Raw genomic sequence first — 12485 nt, 5'->3', positions numbered from 1 at the left:
GGATCAGATCTGGATTAGAATTCTGATACCACCATAAGTCTCTGAGATTGTTACTTAAATATGTCTAGGCATCAAATATGTATTTAAAGTTTGCCATATATTATGTGCTGTGCTTTGTAGGAATATACAATGGCGAATAAGACACACTTCGTGTCTCCTAAGAAACACACAGTGTCCATTTCTCTCCAGCACTTTAGGGATCTCTATAACTGATTTATAATGTAGACATTGTTTAAGAAGAGCTTTTGGGGAAGTTCAGTGCTACCTCTGGCTCTTCAGAATCCAATGGAATCTAGCATTTTTCTCTTCTTTGTCCCCTATCTTCTTAAGAATGTTACAACTCAACACCAACTTCTCCCCCCAGGCATAAAACAAGTCTGTCAGCCAGACCTTCAAGACTAGAGCCTCAGAAGAGCATGTCACAGTTATGTCTTCTTTGTCCACTCCAACCAGGGCACAGAACATTCAGTTGACCCATCAGTTACCAAGATCACTGACCAAATCTGTTTGGGTACTGGCAATCTCAGCTCTCTCAGAGAGGGGTGTTGAGCCAAGACACATACCCAACCATCTCCTGACAACTAATGAGGTAGGAAATTATGGACTACATGAGGTTTGCCCTTGGTGTCTGCAGCTGACTCCTTCTGTACCTGTTCCTTTTCTCACAATAGTCCCATGTTCACTATGTAAATCATGCTACCATAGTAAATCTCACTTCCAATCCAGCTAACATCCTTCACTGACAATTGAACATACATGTTTAAGTAATGTACATGTTCAAACTGTCTCTCCACATAGAATGAAAGGTTTTATCCCCAACCAAGGATTGTTGTTGTTGTATTTTTACATTAGCTAGATCCTTCGGGTGACAATAAAAGCAGAGGCCTTTTTATGACTCCCAGTGAAGTCATAATGAAGGTTATGTAATAGGGTCAGACTAGACTAGGTCTTAATGCTAGCACATATCATAAAGTAAATTATGCTTTACTTTAAAGTAAAATAAATTATGATATACACAAGATTTATCTTTGGTATTCCCTTTCACTTCCACTTTTAATATCAGTCTCACTGATTAGGAAGCTAGTACCCCATAACTCCACAGGCCCACCTTTGGGAAACCAGGGCCACCTAAGCATCTATTCTGGAGATCCACCTCCACACAATCCTTACACTCTGGGCCATTCTTCCTCTTCTTCTTATCATCAAAATTTGCTCCTGTTCCATTCTATCTGTGGTCTTTTTGTTGCCATGTTACATGAAACTATAATTTGCTCATCACTATTAAAGGGATCCTGTCATTGAGAATGGAGAGGGTATCTTAAATAATTGTCTGTAATGCTGGGGATCTCAGCTTCTGGGCAAGTAAAGGGTAGAAGACATTTGGTGAAATATTTAGAATTAGGTTTTGTGGGGGATACATATAGGTAGACATGGCCCTTGGTCTCAGGAGTTTACAATCAAGCAGGGTAGGATGGGGAATCTTGGAGGGCAGGCACTTACATCCACCACTCTACTCTAATTTTATGCAATCATGGTAGATATAATCTTATCTGTACAGGTAAGAAACCAAGGCTCAGAGAAGCAAACTGTTTTCCCCAGGCTGACCACAGGCAGACACTTTGGAGTCAGAACTTGAACTCATGTCTCGTCTGGGATGGAAGTAGAAGTTCTTTCCAGTCCTCCACACCATTATGGAAACAGACACCAAGGGGACAATTGCTGAGAGTGATGGATGAGTGGAGAACTGGTGTGGTCTGTGTGGGAATTTAGAAGCAGCCAGAAAGACCTTTGAGGGTTAAAAAGAAACTGCTTTTCCAGAGAGCGTGTAAGTCGCCCACCAATGAGGTCCATAGCCAAGGACAGCGACCTGTGTACGCCACAATAGCTGGCAGACAAGAGGTCTGTCCAGGTAGACTAGTTCAAGCAAGGGCTTGGAGCAGAAACAACAGTGGGCCAGAGACCAAAAAGGGTAAGACCTATGAAGGGAGTGAAAGTTCCTTTTCTTTGACTTCTTCCTAGTTCAGCTGAGGGAGGGAGGGCCACAAGCAGGATGATGTCCTCTTAAGGGGACAGGAATAAACAGGCCTCACCACAGTCTGCCTGAAGTCATTGCCTCTGGAGGAGGGTGTGGGGGCCCCACTGATTGCAAGACTCTGGGGACTGAAGGAGGGTGTTGGTGCCAGGTGGCTCTCCCTTCCCTTTTTGGAATCCTGGCCAGTTTCAATTTACATAACACAGCTAAATCCACAGAAACAGGAGCTTTGAGGAAGGTTCTTTCTCTCTCTCTCTTTTTTTTCCCTCTCCAAGACACGGAAACCTTTATTTTCTCCCTACACCACAAACCGATGCTGTTAAATAATATTGGATAATTGCACCTGTCGTACTCCCCATATTGTGCCGAGGAAAAATAATTGCTGGTTTTCTGCTTTGCAGTTTGGCTGTGACTCTGTCATTTGACTCAGAGCATGTCATTTTCTCCCATTTTAGACTGTGTACAGTCAAACTGTGTGAAAGGACTCCCAGATAGCGGCCCAGCGTGTGTGAGTGGGCGCAGGCCTCATTCAGCAATGATTTCTAATTTATACAGCATTGAAAATCCACAGCTATAAATAAACAGTTCTGACTGGCTTTGCTGCCTACTCAAATGCTTTATTAAAAAAAAAAAAAAGGCACCACCAACTGAATGAGAAAGAGAAAGGAAAACAAGGCTGTCTGAATCTGGTTTCTGGGCCTGGAATGGGGGAGGACGCTTAGCCCTGGGATGGGCTCAGCCTACAGCCTTGGAGGATGTTTGGCCTCACCACGCCTGCCTCAAACTCCTCCTGCTCCCCACATGCAGGCCAACGTGTTTGGGGATTACATTCTATGAAACTGGCTTCCTGTTATGACAAATATTGCAAGCAAGTAGGCGCAGAACTTCTCAAAATAGCTTGGGGAATGGATGACCCTTCTGTGGGGAGGAAGACCTGAATATATTGTTTAGGCAGCAAGATAAGTCTGCCCAAATTCAAAATTGGTTTCACACATGAGACAGTGACCCAGGAACAGAGCATGGGGATAGGCCAGCTCTGACTGAGCAGTCTTATTGCTCCACCCCTTGCCTGGATGGGGAACAGTTTCCACCAGTTTGGGGGTACTTGACCCCCTTTCCAGTTTTGCAAGATATGCATACATTTTGTTTTTAAGAAAGGCTTTCTGATGGCCAGTTACTGCTTTCCTCTGAAATAAAAAGGAAAGAAGGAAGGTAGTCTCCTGAATCAACTTTGTGAACTTGACACTGTCATTTCCCTGCTCCGAGCACAGAAGCATGCTGGATACAGACTCTCAAGGACCAAAGATCTGTGTGCATCTTTTCTCAACTTCATTCAGTGACATGGTAGCAGGGAAAAGGCCACAGCAGGAGAGGTCACAATATGGAAAGGGGCAAATACTATTAATTTGGGCCTTAATTTTTTTCCTTCGGAGTTGATTGTTAAACATTTATCAGAATATCACTATTGGAAGGTCAGTTTATTCGTTGTAAAACGAGGACATAATACATAGTTCTCTGAGGCTAAGATGAATGAGCATGATTATAAATTACATGATACTATACAAATATCATTGCTGGCACCATCATTTGGTTTCTATTATTGTCATTTTCACACTACTAAGGGCCTAACACAGCACAGAGAGAAAATGCTATAGATCTTTGCATGAATGTTTAGCTGGTGTTCTTGTAGCTGTTGAGTTGCTCATCCTTGAGCTACCACAGCTCCAAGGAAGCACTTATGTTCATATTGTGTATGTGCTCCATGGGAAACAGTTCTGAGGTGCTTCTGGTGTTGGAATAGGACCTAACAGTGGCCAGTCATGCAGCCATCAAGGTTTAATCTGGTCCTGGGGACAGTAAAGCCACAAATAGAAATCAGTAGCCTCATTTCAGCCCAGAGCTTACTATGCTTCTGAGAAGTATGCAGCCCCAGTCATCTTTGGGGCGTGAAAAACTTGGGTGATCCCCTGCAGGCTTCACATCTGGGGAATTTCCACTGTGACAACTGCTTCTGGACCTCTGCTGAGACCAGGTGCTCAGGAGAGCAGTTAAGAGCAGCAGCAGGTGTGGAAAGAGGTGGAGTTCCCAGCTCAAGCCAAAAGAGACTGAAGCTACCATCTATCTACATGATAATCAAAAAGGAGTAGGGACTGAGCTGGTGTCCTGGACCCTGCCCTAAGTCTTCCCTGGGGAAGTGTGTCCTAGTGGGATATTCTTCTCTCTTTTTAAATCCTACAAGACCGTTCTTGGTGTCTATTTTTACCAAATAGGCTGGGAAGCCCAAGTACAATTTGCCATGGTGTCCATATCCCAACTCACTTGAATCTACAGATACATTAGAAGACTCAGTCATTTTTCCCACCACTGCACATTTGTGTTCTGTAAAAAAAGAGTGCCTATAAAACAAATCCACTGGGAAAATGAAAGCAGGGTTCATGAGTCCTTATTAATCATCTGACAATCAGCTTTGTTGAACTATATGCTAATCTCAGTCAACTACTTTGTACCAAAGCAAATTCAATAGCTTCATAATTATATTGCAACCCATCCAGATTCTTCCCCAGGTTTGATGTACACTATTATTGAAGAATCATCATTAGAATGGAAGAAATTTTGGTAATGTCATTATGCTCAATGTTTATACCTACCCCAAATATTTGCTCTGAAAAGGGACAAAGTCTTTTATATTTGTTATGAATTGTTTTCTCATTACCCCAATTAATTTTCTATCATATTAGATAGACAGTAACATTCATCTCTTAAATTTCTAAGTCGAGGAAAAATAGATGATAAACTTGTGAAAATAACTGGTTAAGAAAAATACTTATTTTTTTTTTTTTTTTAGAGAAGTTGGGATTCTGGCAAAATGGTCCAGATCTAAAAGTTAGAAGGTCTAGGAGGCAGATGCCACTGCCAGCATTTTGACACTGACTTTGGTGCATGCAACTGCTCATGTAGATTCTTACCATCCTCCTCTGTGAAGTGAAGAGTTTGGATTATTCTGAGTTCCTCTCCCTCCTTCCCTCTAAACATTCTATCACACTAAGTTTATATGAGCTTCTTTGGCCAGATCTTGGCAAGAAACCATCCTCTGTGGAGGCCAAACAGAGGTAACAAGTTCTGGGATGACAGGAGTTGTACTTGGAACATGTACTCAATCTTTCAGAAGCTTAGAGTCCTTAAATTATTCTACCTCCATAACCCCTTATGAAGTTTAAATATTACTCTCTGTCTTTTCACCTTCTTATGTTGCTCCACCACCACCCACAACAGAAATAATAATATTAAAAAGATAAGGAAAAAAACTCTTATTTTTTTCCTTCTTGGCAATTGGAAATGGCATGTAATCACTTCCTCTTCATCCATGGCTGCATTGTGTCACCTGTAAAAATAAGAACAGAGAGTTATCTCAGCTTTCAAGATTTCTCTAAATATTTGTGTGTGTGTGTGTGTGTGTGTGTGTGTGTGTGTGTGTGTGTGTGTGTTAGTGGGTATTAAACCCAGGGCCTCACACATGTTAGGCAAGTACTAGTCTACCTGAGCCCCCTCCCTTTTGTTTTCATTTTGTTTTTGAGACAGGGTCTTGCTAACTGTGCCAAGGCTGGCCTCAAACTGAGACCTGACTGCCTCCATCTCCTGAGTAGCTGATATTACAGATATATACCACCATGCCCTACCAGGTATTCTTGTGTGGTAGAGATTCACCCTGATGGGGCAGTGGAAAGTTGAAGACACTTTTTCTCAAAAAGAGAAGAGAACAACAGCCACTACTGCTATAAGGACAAGAAACAATCTGCTCCCAATGAGCTGTCTTGGTGCTCAGCTCATGGTTGGCCAGTCAACCAATGATATTTCTTGCCTCCATATCTCTCTGTATATGAGGCTCTGATTGCTGTGGCTTTTGGTGTTTGCAGGCTGCACAGATTGATGAGCAGATGCTGAGACTTCTTAGATGGAGACAAACAGACCATATCAAATTAGAGAGGGTATAGAAGAGTGGTCACTAATTGAGGTCATTCTATGGCCTCTCACCAAATCAATTTATATCAACTGGGGTGGGAAACTACTGACATATGGATTGTTTCTTATAAGCACATTATAGGGGTATTCTTCTACTGAAATCATGGCGTTAAATTTCTAGAATGACTTCCAGTTGGTTGGTACCTCCATATTTAATGCTCATAAATCTTTGCATAAGCTTTAAAATTGATAAAATTTCATTACCTCATTATCTTTCCCATAGTTTGTCAAATCCTATCAATTGTACTCTGAAAACAATTCTCAACTCAGTGTTTTCTCTTTCATTCTGTGAATTAGAGCCCTGGTAGTTCTGGTTTGGTATTACCATAGCAATCTCATGGTTGAATCTAATTCCTGGTTGAATTCACTCTGTAGACCTGCCACCCCCATCAATTCATTAAACATCTCTCACTTGTTTTATTTTGCTGGAACTCCTTCTCTCAGAGGCTGTGGTGACTGTTGACTTGATATCCTACTTGTGGCCTCTTCTTGTATTACTCAAACCACACCTCCTGATCACACTTTCCTTAAGGTCATCCTTGTATTTATCCCTCTCAACATTTTTAAGGTCAAAACTCTCTTTACTCTTTATTAACCCAGATTACCTCAATCACTTAAGTGAAGCCTTAATATTCATCCAGCTTTTTTTTCCAATAAAAGGAAATTTTTTTCTTTTATTTATATGTGCATACAATGTTTAGGTCATTTCTCCCCCCCTTCCCCCGCTCCCTCCTTCTCTCCCCTCCAACCCTCTTGCTACCAGGCAGAAACTATTTTGCCCTTATCTCTAATTTTGTTGAAGAGAGAGTATAAGCAATAATAGGAAGGACCAAGGGTTTTTGCTAGTTGAGATAAGGATAGCTATACAGGGAGTTGACTTGCATTGCTTTCCTGTGCATGTGTGTTACCTTCTAAATTAATTCTTCTCGGACTAACCTTTTCTCTAGTTCCTGGTTCCAGCTTTGAAAGCTTCATGCTTTTTGCATTTAAGCCTCCACTTATTTTCCAGTTTCTATGTAAACTTTCCACCCATTAAGTACTGGTTATGTGACATCTGTAAGCACAACGACACTTTCTTCTCTATTCTGCAGTGTATACTTTGGGCCTTTAACAAATTACTTGCCAATAAAATAACAAGCTAATTCCTTCACATTCGAGGGCTTAGTCAATATCAACTTCTCAAATTTGCTCCCTCTGCAGTCACTTTAAGAGCTCCATGTTGTTTACCAACCTCCCAGTCCCTTGAGTCTATCTATAATTATAACCTCCCACCTCCTGCCTAGATGTGAAGGATAAGAGACTCTTTTCATCACTTAGGAAATACAGCAGAACATGAAGGCTCAGAGAGAAGACAAAGAGATGGTGTGAAGTGCTGTTGGGAAAGAGCCTCCCTTTGCTTGATCAGTCTTCTCCAACCAAAACCAAGCAGCAAGATGGAATGTTAAGAAATGCCCACATATCCACTGCTGTGGCATAGTTGTAGCCAAAGTGCTGACCTTGTGGTGGTGGTCTTGGGAGATTTTGGGAGATGGGGCCTAGTGGGAGATCATTACATCATTGGAACATATCCTTAGAAGGTGGTTCTCATGGGACTCATTGATAGTTTCTATAAAAGCCTGACTGTGGCCCACTCAGTCCTTTCTTCTCCTGGTTCGAGATATAATCATTGGCTTGCTCCTTCATGTACTCCTTCCATGATGTGCTACCATCTGCTACTCTCACCAGTGGCCAAGCCAAAGGGATCACCCAGTATTGGACTCCTCACATCCAAGGCTTAGAAACCATTATAGGACAGGCTGAGAAAGAGGGAGAAATGATAATTTTAGTGATTCTCTGAGTTTAGGGAGATGAAGTTAGGACAAGTAAGGAGAAAGGAGATGTGTTTTTGATGCTCCAGTGGGATTATGCTTTAGAAGGATATGTGGGGTCATCTTATGATAACATTGTTTTGTTATGAAATACTACTGATAATATTCAAGACAGATGGTATTACCTAATTTCTTCATGAATAAAATGAAAGAGGTAGACCAGATGGCCTCTAATAAGCTTTCAACAATAAAATCTTTTAAAATACATTGTTGGTGACAAATAATATTAAAGGTAAATTTTGGGGTTTTTTTAAAGAAAGTTTTAATGTCATTCTGTTCAAGATACCATCACAAAGTCACTTGCTCATGTTGGCATTTTCAGCTTATAATTTTCCATAGGAGAAAAAGTACCTACATTCTTAGACCCTGATAAAGAATAGCATAACCCCTGACACATGTCCCTCAGGGGCATGGGGCTTGGGTTAGCTGACTGTCTGTCCAGCTTCCCCAACACATCAGAGGCACTGCCATTTTGGCCTAGAAGCAATTAGTCCTTTACTTTGCCTGATAGGTCTTGTGAGTTGGTTGTCTCTTGCTGAGGGTCTTTGTGTTCTATGTCAGCATCCTTGTATCTTATCATCAAGAAAACTTAAGTGGCCTCTGATAGGATGTCCTCATAATTGCCCTTTTTCCTGATCAAGGTGGAGGAGAATCCTCCTGGAGCTCTTCTAGATTGTCAGACATGGGGAACCAAGCTCACAATGACCTTCCAGAGACTGCTGCTTCTCTCTCCCTCATTGTCTTCTATCATTGTTTGAAACCAACATTCCACCTACCTGTTCCAAAGTAGAAATGGAATCTTTCTTGACGGGTAATTGACCTAAATAACTAATGCAGTGAAAACAGAATTTGCTTTCCTGGTGTGGGGGCTAGATCCCTCCAACTGCATGTCATGAGGGGACAGGGAATTTATCAGAAATGCTCCAAATTTCCATTGCATTCCTGCTCTTATTTCTTATTACTGACCTCTTGCTTTCTTCTTTGTATTTACCCAGTGACATTACTTGTGAGTAGGAGAAGGTCAGCAGACATTCAGCAATGTTGGTGATCTACACTGATGCCCTTTTGTGTCCAGCAGCCAACACGGAAGAACACCACGTTGCACAAGGACACTAGGAGATATAATTATCTGCATTGGAAAGGGACAGGTCCTGAGGTACATGGAGCCTGGTTTCAGACCATCAGCATTGATATGTCTGGGTATGTTTTAGATAAGAATCTCCAGCTGTACCTGAAAGCTACTGAGAATCTATATTTAAAAAAAAAAACCCAGGTTTTCCAAGAATCTTGATAATCATTTTATCAAGATTCAGAAACACATACAGGTTTGAGACACACAGCTCTATAACAATGTCTGTTGACCCTCACTGAAAATTAAAATAACTGTGAAGCTTTAAATGAGACCTATGTTAAGTCCTCATCTCCAGAGGTAAAGATGTAATTGTTCTGGGAATTGGTATTTTTAAAACTCCTTCAGTGCTTTTATGATGTGACACAATCCAAAGTCAAGAACTACTGTTAGAGATGTATTTGGCACATTTAACAAGTCGTGACTGACATTTTGCCTGGTATTCTTGACCACTTGATGCTTGTCTGTTGACTCCTAACAGACCATACTCTACCTCAGGATTTCAGACACAGATTTCAATGAATTCTAGCCCCAACTTGTAAACCTCTATTTCACTGTAAGTTCTTGAGTAAATGTGTCATTTCTGTCCATTTGCATTCAGTTAGGTGGTTGTTACTTTTAATTGTCTTCAGCTGGTGAATTGGTAATTTATGCATAGAGTTGAAGGAGAGGATGGAAGTATACATACAAAGAAGAAAGGAGGTGATTTTGCTGGGGAAGAAAGAGATCAGCAGCAATGGAGACTATGTGCAAGGCTCTCTCCAGTCCTGCGAGGCATTGTGAGTCATCTAAGGAGTTCCATGATCCTAGAAGGGTATTAATATTACATACCCAGTGACAAGAGAAAACTGGAGCCCAGAGACCTTGAGTGCCTTGCTCAAGCCCACAGGTCTACCTACAACTGTCAGGGCAAAGGCTGGAACCCAGGTAGCCTGGCTCCAGAACTTTCTCCTAACCATCACCTTCCATGCCCTACTGAAGCTCTCCTTTGAATTTCTTCTCTCATCCTAAGGAAGTCAGGCTGTGGATGGAGAAAAGAAGGAATGATTGGCTCTGGATGCATACAGAGTGTGCATTTTTCCATTAATCCAGAATAAAAATTTAAAAAGAGACTCATAGGAATGAAAGCCTGATTGTCTAAACCTAGACAATATCAAATTGTAAGAAAGACACAGGCATAGCAGGAAGGAACCAGAACCAGAACCATCCTAGACAAATTTGGTTGTGTGGTCACCCTACATAGATGTCATGTCAAGTAAAGTGGGTTGCCATAAATTGTATGGTTGCTTTGTGGCCAGGTAAAGGACATATCCTAGCTTTTTTGATTCTGACTCTTCCTTCATTTTTCAACAGCTGTCCAACCAGAATGCCATATCATCACTCTACTGTAGTCTAAACTACTGACCTAATGCCTTATTCTATAGTCATTAGGGTCACTCCTTGTCTGCTGTCTGCAAAACACCTTTGTAAGAAGTCCTACTTCATGCCTAGAGAGAAAAGCCCTTGAGTATCTCACCATCTGCTTCCATAGATGCATTGGGAAAGCTAGTGGAAATGGAGATGGGGCTCAAAGACGGATAAGACCTACTCTTAACCCTTCAGAAACCTAAGGTCTTATATAAAACCAAATCCCTAAAGCAGTACTGGAAAAGCAGTAATGATAAAATAATATGTCCAGTGATCGAAAGGAGGGTATTAGAGCACTTGGAAAGACATTGAGTCCAACCTGGGCAGACCAGGGCAGTCTTCCTGGAAGAGGTTATTTGAAATTATTAAGTAGGTACGAGTCAGGTAAAATCTGGAGGATAAGAGGGACATAAGCCCATGCAGATAAGAAGCAATATCAATGTGGAAGGAAAACAAGCAAATTGATGGTGCTGGGGCACAAATTTAGTAGATGGTGATGAATGAATATCAAGGAGGTAGCCACACATGGCAGCTCACACCTGTAATCCCAGCACTCAGGAGGCTGAGGCAGGAGAATCAGAGATGAAGGCCAGCTTGGGCCATATAGCGAATTCAAGTCTCAGGCTGTACTTCATAGCAAGACCCTGTCTCAAAAAATGAAAAAAGGAAAAGAAAAGGTTTGCAGAGACCCTTGTTTGTCATTCCAAGGACTCAGATTTTCTTCTGCAAATTTGGGGAGGCTTAAAGCATGATAAGCAGAAGAGAGCATGGGGATGTGTTCACATACAGTGCTCTCCTTAGCGTCTAGCAATTTAAAAGCATCCACTGCCTTTGCAATTTTGAGGGATCTAGGTTCTCGTTTTTTCTTTTTCCCTTTCTTTTTATTTTTTGTTGTCATATTATTGTTATACTAGGGGTACATCATGAAATTTACAGAAGTTCTTACAATATATCATAATTGAATTTACCACCACCACCATTCTCCTTTATCCCCCTCCCCTTCATCCATGGAATAATTTCAATAGGTCGTATTTTTCCATTTTCATACAGCAGTGCTTAGTATTTCCACCATATTCACCCTCCTACACCCTTTCCTTACATCCTCCCCCTCTCAGTTACTACTCCCTCCCCCCACAGGACCTGTTTTTACCTTTCTGTTTTCTGCTTTTGAAAAAATACAATTTTGCTTGTTTAAGATAGATACACATTGTGACATTTTCATGTATATATGTATTATAACTCGAATTGGTTCATCCCCTCTGTTTTTCTCCTTTCTGCCTTAGTTCCTTGTTATGGTGATTTCAACAGGTTTAAAAATTCTATATTCATTCTTGTATAGAAAGTACATCAACCATATTCACCTTCTTAACTTCCTTATTTTACTCTCCCCCTTCCATATTTGATCTCCCCTTAGCATGACCTGTTTTTCATAATATTGCTATATTTGTATTAGGTCTTTATTCCACATATGAGAGAAAATATGTGGCTTTTGTCTTTCTGAACCTGGCTAACTGCGTTTAAGATGATGTTCTCATTCTTATTCAGCCATTTGCAATTAATAAAGATTTGGTCATGATTTAGCATATGCTAATTCTTTATAGGACTTTTCACCTGATCCTTCCTTAAGCAATTAAAAATCTAGAGCTAAAGGACAGAAGCATATGCCACAATATTCTGTGTCACTCACATGAGCACTTACATTTGCATGATGCAAACCAGGCTTTCTATGTCGAAGCTGATTTATTTGCTCATTGGATCTAACTGCAGTAAAACAATATGATATGTAAACAATGAGGAAGAGCTTTGTGTTAAAAGTAGTGATTTCAAGAATAATAAATATGGTAAAAATTTTATTTTTAATTCAATGGATGTTTAAAATTCACTATAGGGTAACAATTTATAAACTAATAATTGTTAAACTTAGTACAACTGATTTAAAAAATTATTCTTGGAGTTCTAAGTAATCATGGTTTTTGTTTGCAGTTTTTATAACTTCTAAATTTCAAATGGATTAATTTCTTTCTTTTTT

The 12485-nt window shown here is 40.6% G+C and overlaps 1 protein-coding gene across 2 annotated transcripts in view; it reads right to left on the bottom strand.

Moving 5' to 3' along the window:
• Positions 1-2636: 2636 nt before the first annotated feature.
• Adtrp (androgen dependent TFPI regulating protein) overlaps positions 2637-12485 on the bottom strand; it is a 99030-nt gene continuing 89181 nt past the window's right edge. For both annotated transcript variants that reach the window (XM_074082902.1, XM_020152807.2), the window contains one exon: positions 2637-5414. In XM_074082902.1, the coding sequence (XP_073939003.1) occupies positions 5380-5414 (35 nt within the window). In that variant the 3' untranslated portion in view covers positions 2637-5379. The remainder of the gene's footprint in view (positions 5415-12485) is intronic.

The sequence above is a fragment of the Castor canadensis genome, chromosome 8, assembly GCF_047511655.1.
Source record: "Castor canadensis chromosome 8, mCasCan1.hap1v2, whole genome shotgun sequence".
Lineage (NCBI taxonomy): Eukaryota > Metazoa > Chordata > Mammalia > Rodentia > Castoridae > Castor > Castor canadensis.
Note: the sequence above shows the minus strand (reverse complement) of the source record. Positions and strands in the feature narration are given on the sequence as shown.